Below are 16786 nucleotides of genomic sequence, written 5' to 3'. Positions count from 1 at the left end.
AACCTCCGTTTTACAGTAGAGAGAACCGAGGCACAGAGAAGTGAAATGGCTTGCCCGAGGTCACACAGCAGGCACCTGCCAGAGTTGGGATTAGAACCCAGGTCCTTCTGACTCCCGGGCCTTTGCCCTATCCACTAGACCAGGCCACCACCATTATTCCTCCATCCTTCACTTCCTCCACAGTAGCAACCCCCCTCTTCTTTCAAAAGTTGGTCCTAAGCACTTGGTGCAGTACTCTGTACACAGTAAGTGCTCAGTAAATGCGACTGAATGATTGAACGAGATGTCCTTGACTACGTAGTTGAGACTGAGGCCTAAATGGAGACCCCTCTGGGTCTTCTGCTGCTTCCTGTGTTTCTTGTTCCGCTCTATGTGCCAAGCACTGTACAAAGTTGGACCTGTCCCATATGGGATTCACAGTCTAAGGCCCTCCAATAGGTAATTTAAGCAAATGGTGACCACATTGCAACAGACCCGTTGCGAACTAACACGACGAGGACACAAGAACTTAGCTGTTGGGTTGCTACGTGTTTCTGGTCAGCTGTCATGTGGGTTGATACCATGTCATCTTCTCAAGTCTCACCTTTGGCTCGAGTGCCTGTGGGATAAGGAATGAGTAGGATTCCAATGAGAATGGTCAGAAGGCAGTAAGGGAAAGAAGAGGAAAGAGGATTCAGAGGTGCCTTGCAGTGCTGTGGTCTCTTATCAACATACAACATCCTAGCTCACCCCTGCTGAAGTGGTAGCACTATTTAGGGGTGACCTCCTGTGGCTTTGCAGGCCCTTTTGCCATTGAATCCGTAGGTTATAACCTCCTGGTGATTGCGTCTGAACGCCAAGTCTGGCTTATAGTCTGGCCTGTCCTCAAACCAATTATTCCCAGCCTAGTTGCTCTGGTATTTTGGGGAAAGCAGTTTCTGGCCTTTAGGCTACGTGGAACTCTCCCCAGGCTGCTACCCAGATCATTTTTCTACTTCATTCCGTGCACGTTGCTATTCCTCAGAAGCCTTCACTGCTTTCTCATTCCTCTCCACATCAAATAGAAACTTCTGACCACTAGCTTTAAAGCATTCTATCTACACTCTCTTCCCCCTTCCCAGTCCCCACTAACTGATCCTTGGTCTTTTCGCAGCATACCTCAGTTCACTCACTTTGTTCCCTTCAAGCCAACCTATTCATAGTTCCTTATTCTCATCTCTCCCACTGGAAATCACTTCATCACATCCTCCCTTCTTCCTGGCGCTCTCCATTTAAAGCTGAAAGACCAGTGTTCTCCCCATCTTCAAAGCCCTTCTGAAATAATTTCCCTGAGAAAAATATATTGTCTTCTGACTCTGTAATAATAATCTGTGGTATTTACTATGTGTCAGGAGCTGTTCCAAAGGCTGGGGTCAGATTCAGAACAATCAGGTGGACACAGTCCCAGTCTGACATGGGGTTCACAATCTACCTTGAATGCCCATTTTAGAAATGAAGAAATTGAGGCACAGAGATGGTGAATGACTTGCCTAAAGTCACACAGCAGGCTAGTGGCAAAGCAGGGATTACAACCCCTGTCTTCTGACCCCCAGGCCTGTGCTGTTTCTGCTAGGTCACACTGCTTCTCCCCAACCTGCCATTTCAGGACTTTCATGTCATCCAAGCATTTAAATAATTCTCCCCCCCCCCCCCCCGTCCTCCGCTAGCACTTATGTATTCCATTGCTTTCTCCTACCTGAAATTTAATTTATGAGAATGTCAACTATTTGAGGTGTGAGATCCTGTTTATTCTGTTGTACTCTCCTGATCACTGATACAGTGCTTTTTGAACAGTAGGTGCCCTATAAATACTTTGGATTGATTCATAGATTCCCACACCCACTCATTTCTTTTCAGCTAGACAGCTTATAATAGCTTGGTCCAAACTCTTGTCATATCACAGGAGTACAAAGTACACATTTTGGAAATTTCCCAAAGTCAAAAAAAATTTGTTTTGGTTTTCTGTAGAACTGGGTTATGCCTCTGTTCGCTTGCTACCACAGAAACTGGGGGCTGGGGATACACTTAAGCTGTCCACCCTAATGACTCCCTTAAGGAGGCTAAGCTTATTTGGGGCCTATTGATTTTAAGAGTTTGGGTGGGGTCTGACTCCAAAATGTTCTGCCTATCTCCCCAATTTAAATGTCAGCTCCTTGTGGGCAGGAAATGTAATGTACCATGAAAGAAGTACCATTTTTGAGTACTTTAAAACTTTAAAGTCAGAGGTACTCATCTTATTCAGTTTGGCCAATCTATTCAGCTTTGCTCTTTCAGTCTCCCAAGGGCCTGATACACTCCAGCTGTTGGTTTTCAAATCCTCACTTTCCCTCAAGCTGAATTGAGGTTGAAGAGTTTTAGGTGACCGTTGTGAAATATCCTATGCAGTATCTTAAATGCAGAAATCCAATGTAATAGTTTTTCCCCAAAATGGGTGGTTTTTAAAAACATTAGTAAATGTATTTCATTATTACTCCTAGTCTGTGTACAGTCAGTTCTCCTTCTACATAGAGTCTTGTTCCCGAAGGATCTCCCATTCAAGAAAACCTGCATTCCAGTACTAACAAATTAGCAGTTTCAGTGGACATGGGGAAAAAACTTTTTTTCCATCACTGTTTTGCATGATATCGAGATAGACATACGCTGTGGAAAGAATGTTCCCTAAATTCTTCATTAACATTCCAAAATGTTTAATGGAAATGTGCTATAGAATAGTGGATTGTACCGCCTATACCTATTTTCCAACTACAAAAATGAGCTTATTACGCTTTGTTGGAGCCAAGAAATAATATAAATATTGACAGGTACTATTAACATGTTATTACACATTCATCAGTAACACTGACATCACTTTCTTTTCTTTCATTATTTCCTCATCAATTTTAACTTTCTAAAATTCACTTTACCTTTTTCCTGCATTTCAAATAGGTTCATGAGAAGCAGAAATTGTTTTAATGTCAGGCTTGCTAGCTTCTAGCTACCTAAGGGGGAATATTTGAGGTGGATAACTCATACTAAAGGAATATTAAATCTGGTATTGACATTTCAGGTAAATTATTCAACTACAAAATTTTTTAACCTTGTGAGCACATTTTCTTCAAATGCGAATGATCTCTCTTGAAGAGTGTACTACTTTAATGATAGTGAACTTTTGATTTAAAAAAAATGCAAATGATATGAAACTATACAGTTGTGTCCCGTTTCCCAGTTCAAGCTATAAACAGAAACCTACACGGTCAACTCAGTTGTTTTATTTGGAAGGTGTAATTATACAGAATTTTGTACTTCTGTCTGCTTTTGGGCTGTTTCACTGGTCATTGACGCCTTCCCCAGGTTTGGTGACTCAACTGATTCTTGGTCCAAGTACTAAATCCACAGATAATCCCCAAACTGAAAAACCTCAGTATGTTTCAGGAGTAGCATACCATTAGCTATATCATTTCATCTTCTGTTCTCTAGAGAAACACCCTGGTCTAGAGGAAATAGCATTGACTTGGAGTCAGAGGACCTGAGTTCAATTCAGTTCAATTGTGAGCCAGTTCAATTCAGTTCAATAAATCAATTGATTTATTCTGATTACCTCATTTGTCAAAGAATATGTTGATTTCCTGTTAGAGTGATAGCTCATTTAGGTCAGGGAATGTATCTCATGCTTCTCTTGTACTTATCCAGGTGCCTAGTACAGGTGTCTAGTGCCCAGTGGGTGCTCAGTAAATGCCATTTACTACTACTTTTGCAGAATGAGACCATGGTCTTGATTGCAAATTTCATCCATATTCTGTGCCTGATTTTTAAAACTTGAATTTTTTTTTTGAAGACAGCCTACCTGTTACTCCCTGGTGTGGTGTTACTTTCCAAATAATTTCAATCAGTGTGATAGGTAGTTAATTTCATTATTTTGTGATTGTCTAACAGTGATTTAACAGGACAGTCAATTTTGGGAATATAGTGTCTTTTACTATAAATCTTTATTTTCACAGGAAACTAAAGTTACCTTTTTTTTTTTTAGGCTGGGCTCATGTTGTTTGTGCCCTATACATTCCTGAGGTGCAGTTTGCCAATGTTTCTACAATGGAACCTATCGTCTTGCAGTCTGTTCCACACGACCGTTATAATAAGGTACAATTTGACTTACAAATGATCTAAGAACTTTTGTTTTAGCATTATGAAAGTTTCATTTAAAAGATTAATGACTAGATGAAATTGGAGCTAGGCAATTAAATTTATATTTAGTAATTCAAAAACCGAAAGAATCTAAATCTTTGCCATCACCAGATTTCTTTGTAATTAACATACTTTTGTTAAAATACAAAATTAAATTTCAAAAATTCGTTCAGAGATGTGTAGAAAGCACAATGTGATTTTTATATTCAATGTGTAAAGTAAATTATTTAAGCATTAGATTCTTAACTTTGGGGACACTCTGATTTAAAACAAGAAACACAAACATTTATAGAAACTCAGCTTTTTGAGTACTCCATTCAAAAACGTAAAAGATTTTTAAAGCTATATGCTATATCTTTTTCCTGTTTAGTCACTTTAAATGCCCCTTTTTGGTAACCTGCTGTTTAAGGTTTCGTTAGCTTAACATTTACTGGTGCAATCACTAATAACAGTTTTTTGATGTTATTTTTAGTAAGATAAAGTTTTAGCGGTGTATTATGTGTTTATCTTGGATTCCCTACTTATGACAGGTTATTTCCCATTGTCACTCCTTGTTTGCTTTTATGATTGTCTCTTTTTTTCTGCCCTTTCCTCTTCCTCTGTGAGTAGTAACCTTCTGTTATACTTGAATTTTTATTTTTAAGTTTCATTTTATTGGACTTTGGGCAAGTATTTTTCCCTAACTCAAAGTTTTCCTGGGAAGTTTTTGGGTTGGAGTGCTATCTCATCATCTTTTTCCTGATAAAGCTTTTTCTTTATCAAATTTATCTGTATTCCAGTTTTTCACTTCTACCTATGTTTCATTGAAAGTCATTAGCTAGATGCATGCAGCTCATATAGAAAAAGTCTTATAAGTACTCATTCTTTCTACCATTTTGGTGGCAAATTCATAATTTTAACCTCTCTCTTGTCTTTGCATTGCAAAAATGTGGAGCAATTTGGGAAGCGAGGCCTCCTATTATGTTAGCTTTCTCTAGTCTCTAAGCTCCTTGTGGGCAGAGATCTTGTCTACCTTCTCTGTTAATACTCTCCAATGCATAGTACACTGCCCATTGTTATTTCACAGTAAAGTACTGTTAATTGATCTTGATTTATTGTTTGTGGGTACCCATACACAAAAGCAAGAGTGCATTATTGGAAAGAGCATGGACCTGAGGGTCAGAGGACCTGGGTTCTAATTCCGGCTCTGCCATTTGGCTGCTGTGTGATGCTGGACAAGTCCCTTCACTTCTGTGCCTTAGTTTTCTCATTTGTAAAATGGGGTTTAAATACCTGTTCTCCCTCCTACCGTGAGCCCCATAAGGGAAAAGGGTGTGTGTCTGACCTTATTATCTTGTTTGTACCTTAGTGTTAATACAGGGGTAACAAATATCACCATCGTCATCAGAAAGGACAACTCTTAAATACTAGAACTGAATGAAATGCTGCCAAATCACAATCATCTGTCAAAGAAAGGCTATTAAATTGTGGTTTATATTGGCATTTCTTTTTTAACCATTTTGCAGGATATTTGGTTGTATAGAAGTAGCATGGCCTAGTGGAAGGAACACAGGTCCCGGAGTCAGAGGAACTGGGTTCTAGACCTGGCTCTGACACTTGTCTGTTGTGTGACCTTGGGCAAGTCACTTAATTTCTCTGTGCCTTAGTTTTGTCACCTGTAAAATGGGGATTCAATATCTGATCCCCCATCTCCTCTATATTGTGATCCCCATTTGGGACAGGGACTGTGTCTGGGCTGCTTAATTTGTATCTTCCCCAGCACTTAAGACAATACTTGGCGCTTAACAAATACCAAGCAGGGAGAATTGTTATTCTGTATAGATAAGGGTTAGAAATGATTTTGTCCAGTGGGACACGTTACACCTACCCAATTTCATGAGGCTCTCCCAGGGCCGAGTACACACTCCTTAAGGCTGTCACAAGAAACATGATGTGGGAGGAGAGGATTTAAACATGCAGAAGTGACTGTCCATCTTCCAGAGGGGCCTCCTTTAAGTTGTAACTTCTTGTGGATACAGTCCCACATGTCACTGCTATGGGAACTGTGTCATTCGGGGTCCTGGCTGCAGTTTGGAGCCCACCACAATCAAAAGTACAGCTGACTCTCTGAATCCCTTGGAAACCTAGAGTGACGTTGGCAACCAGGATATGAGAGAGAGAGAGAGCGCTTCATAAAAGTTTTTTTTACAAACGAAGCCCTGGAATGAAGGAAATGTATTCAACAATTGAAACATTAAAACTTTAACCACTTAAAATGAAACATTCAAACATTTTTTGCTTCACGTATATCAGTTTAACTTCATTAAAAATATTTGAGGAGCACAGGATGATGCACTTCTATAAACTTTTGATGCACTTTTATATATGCACTTATTATTATGTGAATTTGAAGATGATTCTACTGACAGTAAGTTTCTTCTTTGGGTGTGACTACTATGTCAAAGAAAAAAATGTTCCTTAGGAATGTAGAAACTTCAGAAGCGATGACTTAGGGCTAGTTGGAAATTGCCAGTTTCAGAATTAGGCTGATACAGCAGATCTTATGTGAATTTCTGTAATCTTTTAGACTTGTCCTCAGTTTTAAATCTGTAGGTGTCTAAATTTCTTTCAGCCATGTAAATAAAGGTGAAAAAGTCGTGTTTGGGTTTTTATGAAGAAGTTGAATTGATTCAAGGAAAATAATGAGGCTACTTTCTGTGGACTCTTAGTCCATTTGGAGTGGGCATATGCTCGTCTATAGATCCGCACCTACTCCATTTCAAGTCGAGGCACAGCTCTGGGGATGGATTACCACCAAAAAGCAGTTGTCTGGGCTTGCTCCTCTGCTAGGTGTTATACAAAGCTCTTTTATTTGTATCTAGACGATTGTCATTTATAATTTCATTGAGCTTCAAAAGTGAGACTCTATTTGAAAAATCCACTCTTTTTATCTCATTTTCTATCTTGCTTCTTTACCTGCCTCTTTGACTCTGCTTGGACCTTTTTGACCAACAGAATGGCCAGCATAGGAAATAAATTTAAGCTGTATCGTCATCACTAGTTAAGCTGTCGCTATGGGCAAAGCACAGGAGAAGATTGGTGCTTAGGGAATTTACAGAAGGTGTAGAAGGCACGGTCTCTTATCACCTCATCCCCTCCTACCTCACCTCCCTTCTCTCCTTCTACAGCCCAGCCCGCACCCTCCACTCCTCTGCCACTAACCTCCTCACTGTACCTCATTCTCGCCTGTCCTGCCGTCGACCCTCAGCCCACGTCCTTCCCCTGGCCTGGAATGCTGTCCCTCCACACATCCGCCAAGCTAGCTCTCTTCCTTCATTCAAAGCCCTACTGAGAGCTCACCTCCAGGAGGCCTTCCCAGACTGAGCCCCCTTTTTCCTCTCCTCCTCCCCATCCCCCCTGCCCTACCTCCTTCCCCTCCCCACAGCACTTGTATATATTTGTACATATTTATTATTCTATATATTTTACTTGTGCATATTTACTATTCTATTTATTGTGTTAATGATGTGCATATAGCTTTAATTCTCTTTGTTCTGACGATTTTGTCACCTGTCTACATGTTTTGTTTTGTTGTCTGTCTCCCCCTTCTAGACTGTGAGCCCATTGTTGGGTAGGGACTGTCTCTATAAGTTGCCAACTTGTACTTCCCAAGCACTTAGTACAGTGCTCTGCACACAGTAAGTGCTCAATAAATACGATTGAATGAATGAACATAAATGTTATCGGATTTCACTCCTTGTACTTAGACCGAGAAACAAAAAAAGGAGGCTTTCACCCATCCAGTCAATCAATGGTATTTATTGAGCGCTTACTATGTTCAGAGCATGTACTAGTAAGGTACAGTTTAGTAGAGTCTGCAGATACATTCCCTACCCACAATGAGCTTAGTCTAGAGGGACCATCCAAACATTTACAAGGAAGAAAAGAGATGTGAAATCTGGCCAAAATTGAAGTCAGAAAATCCCAGAAGAACTTATCAGCTCCCCACTCCGCCACACCGTCCGTGGCCTATCTTCCCGTGAGGTTAGAGACTTCTTGTCAGGTGGAGCCTGCTGCTCAGAGCTGGAAAACCCGCCTCTCCCACCAGAAACACAAGATGAGAGGGAGATTGTGTCTTTCTCTGTCCCTCCCCCTGAAGGGACCTGTGTCTGTCCAGGAACCACCCCTTATTAGAGTCAGCCCCATTGCTTCCTGGGAAATGTAGTTTCTCCTTTCTTTTTACCAATTTTCAACAGGACCTCTGATTGGATGTTATGTAAGCAGTTAGCTGTCACCAAAGACTGACCATAATATAACAGTCTAACAAATATTATCTAACAGGGACGGGCAAATCTATAGGTGAAAATGAATAGGGTTGTTACACAAGCGGAGATAAAAATGGTTCCAAGTGAAATAAAATATATGTTTGATTTATCATTGCTGAGTTGGTTGTAGGGATGATATGGCAAAGGTAGTGATTGATCGATCTATTGGAGGTAGAGAGGCTGCTGTAGCTGTGAAGTATTAGAGCTTACCCCCCCCCCCCCAATCAATCAGTCCTTTGATTGATTGAAGTATTAGGGTGTTCTCTATGGTAGTGGTTATAAGGTTAAAGAGGACAGTGCATATTCGTTACTGAGGAAGAATCAGTGAGACTTGGATTAGACAAATGAGGGGTAGAAGTCAAAGATCACTTCACATTTGTGAGCTTAGAGAAGCTGACAGTTTGGTGAACAATGGTGGAAAAGGTCAGAAGAGGAGAGGGGGTATGATGGAAGGAGAGTCCAGTTTGGACATTCTGAAATTAAGGGGTCAGGATGATGATTTGGTGACAGAAGGAAAATCCAAGGCTTGAGAGCAATTGAGAAGTCAGGGTTGCAGGTGCCAATTTGGGAGGCATCGGCATTTAGTTGGTAATTGAAACACGTGAGTGAGTTTCCCAGGAGTGTAAGGATAAAGAAGTAAAGGGCCGAGAACTTAACATGAGGAAACCCTTCCCCCAGCAAAATGGTCAAGACAGGGAGAGGGGCCCCTCTAGACTGTAAGCTCGTTGTGGGCAGACAGGGAATGTGTCTGCCAACTTTTAAGTTGGACTTTCCCAAGCTCTTAGTACTGTGCACTGCACACAGTAAGCACTCGGTAAATAACACTAATTGGTTGATTGATTGAGGGAGGTGGTTCGGGCTTTTCTTGATCTGGTTAGGAAATAATTTGAGAGGCTATCAGGGAGGCAGAGGCTTAGGAGGTGGGGGCATTGAGGGCACTAAGGGCTAGGCAGTGAGGCTGTTAGTTATCGGTGGAGGAATTGTTTTGGTTACAATCGCTGATGCCAGCATAAGTTTATAGAGTTTAATTCCATGTGGCTTTGGTATTTATGCTAGGATTGCTCAGCTGTATGAATGTAGGAGGAAGCCAACAATGCAAATGACTCAGGACTGGAGGTTGGGTGGCTGAGATCAGTGGAGGGACTGATCCAGGGAAATCCAGAGCTCTAGAGCCAGGAATGTGCTTTAGCAGGAGTGTACTGTCAAGTCTAGAGAGGAGAGTGCTACTAGAGAGCAGAAAGGATGGGGGAGGGACTACAGCTTGTGGTAGATGGAAAGGTTCGTGTTTGGAGTTGTCCATGAAGGTCAATTGGAAGCAGTGTGGCCTAGCCGATAGAGTCTGGGCCTGAGCATCAGAAGGACCAGGGGTTTAATTCTGGCTCTGCCACCTGCTGCTGTGTGACCTTGGGCAAATTGCTTCACTTCTCTGTGCTTCAGGTTCCTCAATAAAATGGGGGTTAAGACCGTGTGCCTCAAGTGGGACAGGGGCTGTATCCAACTTGATTAGCTTGTATCTCCCCCAGTGCTCAGTACAGTGCCTGGCACATAGTAAACACCTAAATGCCATTAAAAAAAAAGTAGAGAACAGGCTGAGAGGGATTATGACATCTCTGGAAACTATTAGATCCTATTTGTGGTGTAAAAAAGTGTATATGAAATATAAGGTTATTCAGTGATATAGCCAAGTCTTTGGTAGTGGGGCTTTAGATTTTAGCATTGGCAGACTTCCTTTTATTCTTAATTATGGCATTTATTAAGCACTTACTGTCAGGCAAGCACTGTTCTAAATGCTGTGGTAGATACCAGTTATTCAGATTGGACAAAGTCCCTGGGGCTCACAGTCTAAGAAGGAGGACGCTCAGGGTTTACTTTTGATATTCAGAAGAATGCTAGGGAGGCATTTTTGAAAAAAGGTGATTCTGGGAGGAGAAACTAAACTTCTTTGTTGGGAGATTTATTGCAAAGCAGCAGCCTGAGAAGTAGGAATTGCCAGTCGCATCAGACTCTTGAAAAATTTCATAGAATCCGTTAATAGCAGTGAACTTTAGCTAAACACCGGGCTAGAGAATGTGACCTTAGCGGATGGCAGCTTAAAACAATCTTGTTATTACATTTACTGGCCAATTTTGCCCTCGCTGGATTCCCAGCAGCATCTCTTCGTAAGTCCCTCAGAATGGTTCCAGTCTTCGCTTTTTCTTCTAAAAGGCTACCTGCTGTTACTTTTTTTCTCAAGGCACGAGTTCTTTAACATGTCTTTGGCTGCCCATTTTCTTTTAGAGTGAGAGTAGAGGGAAGGAGCCCAAACTATCTTTGTTCTTCTTCCTTTTCCTCCCATAATTCTCTTCTCTACTCAACTTCCTTTCTAGACGTCCTCTCCTGTTCATCACGGGATTCTGACAAGCCTGAAGAGTTTCCATTTGGGGCTGAAAGGGCCCAAAATGGTTACTTTCTGACCCTGTCATTCTTTGAAGCCTTATATCCCCCACCATCTTCTAAAATCTCTGCCCCCTTTACACTCCCACACTCCAATTGAAAAGTTGGAATCTGTGCTTCATCTTCTCACTTAATTCCAGAGTTTAAAATACTGCCCCAAAGTCAATTTCGTCAGGTTATTATTTGTTAAACTCTAATTCGTTGTCTCATGACTACAAGCGTAATGACATCACCAAACTAGTATTCTTATAAACCTCAGGATTTCCTGAAAAATGAAAATGGGTCATTTCTCAGTTAAAGCAGTGCAGGTAGGTTACAGGAAGAAAATGTGTTGGTGAGAGTCAAAATATAATCCTATACAAGCATGCATTTCCAAATCTCAATCCTCCAGTATGCTGTTCGTGGAATACAAAGTTCAGAGTATGTGTTATTAGTGTCCATAGCAACTCAGCGATTTGGGGGTAGAGAAGAGGAAAAGAAGTGGTAAATGAATGGGTGATTTCTACTGTAGCTCTTCTTGATAATGTCTTATGATGACGGTGACCCATCGGATTTAGTAGAAGTGACGTAAGAAATTACCTAACTGATTAGGACTGCGTTTGAATGATCAAAAACTAACTATACTGCACCTGGCTTGAATGACATCAAGGTAGTGGAAGTACTTGATTTAATTCTGTTCAAGTGCACTCTCCCAAGGGCTTAGTATAGTGCTCAGCTCATAAGGGCTCATAAATTACGATTGATTGATTCATTTAGTGTAGTTGATTATTACTATCATGATATTTGTTAGGCACTTACTCTGTGCCATGCACGGTTTTAAGCCCTGAACACATTCTAAGTGCCAGTGGCTAAATCTTCTCATCGTGCATTAATACTATAAAACGTTTGTGAGCAATTGAACTGGAAAGATGTATGTCTTGGGGTACATATAGGCAGTACCAAGTGACATCACTTGATACAGAGTACCTGAGTTATATTAGGGAAGTCGAAACTGGAGCAGCTGCTGCTGAACTTTGCTGCTGTGCTAATCCATGCAAGGCTCCGGCAGGAGTTATGTGCATGGGGACACAAGGAAAAGAAAATGGAAGGAGTAGGAAATTAGGAGGAGATAAAAGGACAACCAGAACATGAAAATTCAAATAAGCAGGTGCTTTGCTCTCAGGTACCCAGTCCTGTTCCAGCATCAGGCACTGGGAGAAGAGGTACAGAGTTGATATTGAATATTCATTTCTTTTCTCCGCCCAGCTCGTGATTGCCTTTTCACTCCCTTCCTCCACTCCCTTACCCTGCCAATGTACATAACTTAAGTCCCCTGTAGATTACAAAGGGAAAATCACTAATGCATTGCCTCATGATGTTCCGTAGTTAAGGACTTGTTCTGATTTTACAATATTGCAGCTTTCCAGACCAATTTAATTTGAGCCTAGAAACGGTTATGGTGAGGCCCTGAGCAATTAGGTTTGAGGTCATCTGTCAGCTACTCAGACAAATGAAATTAACCAGATGACAAGCACCGTTCTTGAATAATGTTTTAGCATATTACGGTAAATAAATATGTGTATTTGAAGCACTTTTCTTTTCCTTTAAAGACATGCTATATTTGTGATGAACAAGGAAGAGAAAGCAAAGCAGCCACTGGTGCGTGCATGACGTGTAACAAACATGGGTGTCGGCAGGCTTTCCATGTGACATGGTAAGTAGGTGCAACTTTTATGTAAGCGGAATTGTTTAAAGCTTCAAACTGGGGAATCCATGGTGTTAAGAGAAAACAGTTAGCTGGTAGAGGTGATTAATTTTGTGTTCCTGGCCTAATAGAAAAGAGATTTCAATTAGCAGGATGACGTTTTTAGATTGCACACTTTTCATTCATTCATTCATTGTCGTATTTATTGAGCGCTTAATGTGTGCAGAGCACTGTACTAAGCGCTTGGGAAGTACAAGTTGGCAACATATAGAGACGGTCCTTACCCAACAGCGGGCTCACAGTCTAGAAGGGGGAGCCAGACAACAAAACAAAACATATTAACAAAATAAAATAAAATATATTAAAAAAAATAAAACAAAATAAACTGCTCGTGCTCTGCTCATGCTTGTGGAATAATAGCAATTATGGTATTCGTTAAATGCTTACTATGTGTCAAGCACTGTACTTAATGGGGGGGGGTAGGTAGATACAGGATAATCAGGTCCCACAAGATACTTTGCATACAGTGAGTGCTCAGTAATTACCATGGAGTGAATGAACATGACATGGTGGAGCCGCGATTAGGCCCCCGTTCCCTGATTCCCAGGCCCGGGGTCTTTCCAATAGGCCCCACCGCTTCTCTTGGAAGCTTCTTTTGCTCCAGTTTCTTCAGTTGCCTTATCAAAAAGGACAAACTGTTTTAATCTCCCTGCCCTTGGCTATGTCTCAGGTGCCTTGCAACTAGATTCCTACATGGACGTGACTGTCTTTTATCTGAATGTGATCTGCAGTAAAGCTCCATCCACCCCAGCAGGTGCCTAAATAAAAGTGTTAAACATGGAAACAATAGAACACATTTTAATTAACTTTAAAAATCAACACAAGAAGCTTTAGTGTCACTCAACAGTTGGAATGTTAGCAGCGTGCAAGATGAGGCAAGAATGAGATGTCATCCTCTTGAGTAGGAGCCATAGGATTGAGGCCCCCTCCCCGCCCTGCCCCCTGCCTTCAATTTACAAAGGTATTTTGATTACCTCAGGTTCTCATTACCTACCTCACACTAATTATTTTGGCCTGAATTTGCAGAATTTGAGCTGCCTTTTTGCACATGCGGGTTTCTCATCATAACACTTAAATGCGTAGTTACCATTGTGGAGGGAAGGCACAATTCAGTTTTTTAAATACACTTTCAAACAAATATTTGTAATGAGATCACTAGGAACAGAGGGGGAAAGACTGCTTTTGTTCCCCCTCCCCCCAAAACACACTCACGCGTGTGCACAGACACATTCTCTCTCTCTCTCTCTCTCTCTCCCTCCCTCCCCCCCACCCCCAATGATAGCTGCTGGGATGCTGGCAAAGCTTCAGAAGGCCAGCATTAGTGGTTTGTGGGTGAAGGTTTAAATCAAAGCCACTTCTGGGGTTTTGGTCAGGGTGGGGCTTAATTTTAAGCCTCATTAAACATGGTGAACATTTAAAACTTTTAGGGGAAAATTGATCTAAATCAAATCTATTCTTAGGAAAAAACCTAAAATGTCAGCCAAATGAGTGGCTAAATTGTACCTGGTGATACTAAAAAAAGGATTGGTTTACTAATGGGGGGCAGGTTATATACTCAACTTTATGCAGTTTTTGACTTCATTTGAATTGTGGCAGTATTGATATGGAGTGACAGTTTTTATTGATAATTGCGTATCTGTTTTTTATTTTCAGCGCTCAGTTTGCAGGACTTCTTTGTGAAGAGGAAGGTAATGGTGCAGATAATGTCCAGTACTGTGGCTATTGCAAATACCATTTTAGTAAACTGGTAAGAATTTATCTTGAATTCACTATAACACGTTGAGCTGTATAAATGGGAGAGTAGATTGGAAAACTTACTCGTAAAAAAGCAATATAGAGGCGGGTGTTTTTCTAGGTTAAGGATTATTGAAACAAATGGCAAAATTTAAAATTCCATAATATGGGAGATGAGCAATACTAGAAAATGTTGTTTATTGATTCATTTAAGGTATATATTTGGTAGAAGAAAAAAATAGAGAAAATCTACGGGAGTTCAGCATCTGATTTTACTAGCCACGCTTCACAGCCACATGGTATTCAAGGGTGATTATCCAATTTGTGGTTTATCCATTCCCCTCACCTCTCCCCTTTCCATGTTTGCCACTCATTAAGCCGGTTTACTAGAGGGAGAGGAGGTGAAACTTGTAGTGCTCCATTTAGTGGCTCTGGTGAGATGTTTGAGGGGGGAAAATGAGGTTTGGTGGTTATCTTTGGGGTCCATTTTTCTGTGCTCTCCATCTCTGTTAGCATCAGTGTTTAAGCAATTTTATTTGTTCAGCCAGTCAATACCTGTTTGCACCTTTCTTTTCATGACCATTATTTCCTCCATGCCCCAAGGTTAGACTCTCAAGCTTGTGTTTCAGAACTCTCATAACCCTCATTTTCTGCTCACTTGCCAACTTGCCTTTTAATTCTTCCAGTTGAGGCTACCAACTAATTCTTGTTTTCTCAATTATGCCAAGAGGACTGAATGGCTCACACTTCTCTTCAGCTTCAGTTCATTTATTTCAGTTGAGCATGAGTGTATGCATGATCGGTGCTGTATGATTCAGATGTTATCTTTTTATCGTTTAAATATGTCAAAATAGCATACGTTTGTTTCAGCAAGTGATCCATCAGTCAATCAGTCATATTTATTGAGCACTTACTGTGTGCAGAGCACTGTACTAAGCGCTTGGGGGAGTACCCTGAAGCAGAGTTGGTAGACACGTTCCCTGCCTACAAAAGCAAAATTGCTATTTTTAAACTTTTTTGAGAGATAGAAAAAGCTCGGGGAATTTTATTAGGGCAAAAACCTCTTTGCTTGGATAATTTTCCTGAAGATGGGAATTGTGGATCTGATATAGTAATGGAAGCAGTGAAAGGGATTTGAAGTTTTGAATGCAGATATGGAACAGAAAGCTTGAAGTGCATTTGATCATATGAGTCATCTAGAATTTTTTGGTTTTCTGTCTGTGGAACATCTCTATCGATTTACAGTTGCAAGTGGTGTGTTTTTAATTTCTGATTCATGATCAGCCCATTTCATAAATCCAAAAGCCTTCCATTTCAAAATCCAGAACATCTTGGTTATGTCAAGGTAAAGTTACTTCAGAATCAAGTTTTGATTACCTAAAAATAGTCAGTTCATTGACTTTCTCGTGAAATTACATACTATGTTATAGGTGTGGCTTCTTAAGTGACTTAACAGATATTGTTAATGACCTGTAAATAATGAGTTCTGACATTGATTCCTTTTCCTTTTACGTTACGATAGGTTAATAAAGACTATAGTACAAGTGCAGAGTTAGTAGAAAAATGCATGCCTGCTAAAATCATGAAGTTGAAGGCTACATGATTCACCATGGAACCTGCTATAATTCCCCAAGTGCACTTTGCTTTGGGTTTTAATAAGTTCAATACATTTAGCATCCCTCTTCAACATGATCATCTTATAGGGTTGGGACTTTAAAAATCAGAAGGCGAAACTAGGTATTGAGCGAGTTTTAAAACCACAAATATACTTTCATATCATCTTCTAAAACATTGGTTTTGAATGTTTTTAAATATGGCATTTAAAAATGTCAAGTTTGGAGCAGGTTTCTTAGATTTTGATTAGGAATCTTGAATTCTGTCCAAGTAGCATAATTTTCAAAAAGGAGGGTGGTATTTACCTGATGTAAGGCATTAATTAAACCTCAGTTTAAATGGTTTATGCCTTTGATTGGATTTTATTTTTATATACATATACATATACGTATATGTTTTCTTTTTTAGAAAAAGAGCAAACGGGGATCTAATAGGTCATATGATCAAAGTTTAAGTGATTCTTCCTCTCACTCTCAGGATAAACATCATGAGACAGAGAAAAAAGTAAGTGGATTTGTTGTTGCTGTATGTAGTAGCACATCTACATGATAGCTCTTTTTAGTCAAATTTTTTTACAATTATTGCTAGATTGACGGAATGGACAATTCTGAAATGCAGAAACTTGAACTAATATTTAATAGCATACGGAGAAGCTTTCAGTGAAATTGTATCACAGATGTGTGGGTGAAGCGTTTTTTTTTTTTTTTAAATTACCTTCGTCTCCTTTATTTCTTCCCCATCCCAATTCCCAGTATTGGGAAACGGTGTAAGTGTGAGC

At 40.4% G+C, this 16786-nt stretch overlaps 1 protein-coding gene across 5 annotated transcripts in view; it reads left to right on the top strand.

Moving 5' to 3' along the window:
* The window catches only part of MLLT10 (MLLT10 histone lysine methyltransferase DOT1L cofactor), a 157691-nt gene that overhangs the window by 35668 nt on the left and 105237 nt on the right, over positions 1-16786 (top strand). For 4 of the 5 annotated variants that reach the window (XR_005453712.1, XM_038755957.1, XM_038755954.1 and 1 more), the window contains exons 5-8: positions 4025-4134; positions 12506-12609; positions 14314-14407; positions 16417-16512. Coding sequence is in view for 4 of the 5 variants with exons in the window: in XM_038755957.1 (XP_038611885.1) it covers positions 4025-4134; positions 12506-12609; positions 14314-14407; positions 16417-16512 (404 nt within the window). In the remaining variant the exon portion in view is untranslated. The remainder of the gene's footprint in view (positions 1-4024; positions 4135-12505; positions 12610-14313; positions 14408-16416; positions 16513-16786) is intronic. The other variant, XM_038755955.1, reaches the window with a different exon arrangement.

This window comes from Tachyglossus aculeatus, chromosome 13 (genome assembly GCF_015852505.1).
Source record: "Tachyglossus aculeatus isolate mTacAcu1 chromosome 13, mTacAcu1.pri, whole genome shotgun sequence".
In the NCBI taxonomy this organism is placed as follows: Eukaryota; Metazoa; Chordata; class Mammalia; order Monotremata; family Tachyglossidae; genus Tachyglossus; species Tachyglossus aculeatus.
Note: the sequence above shows the minus strand (reverse complement) of the source record. Positions and strands in the feature narration are given on the sequence as shown.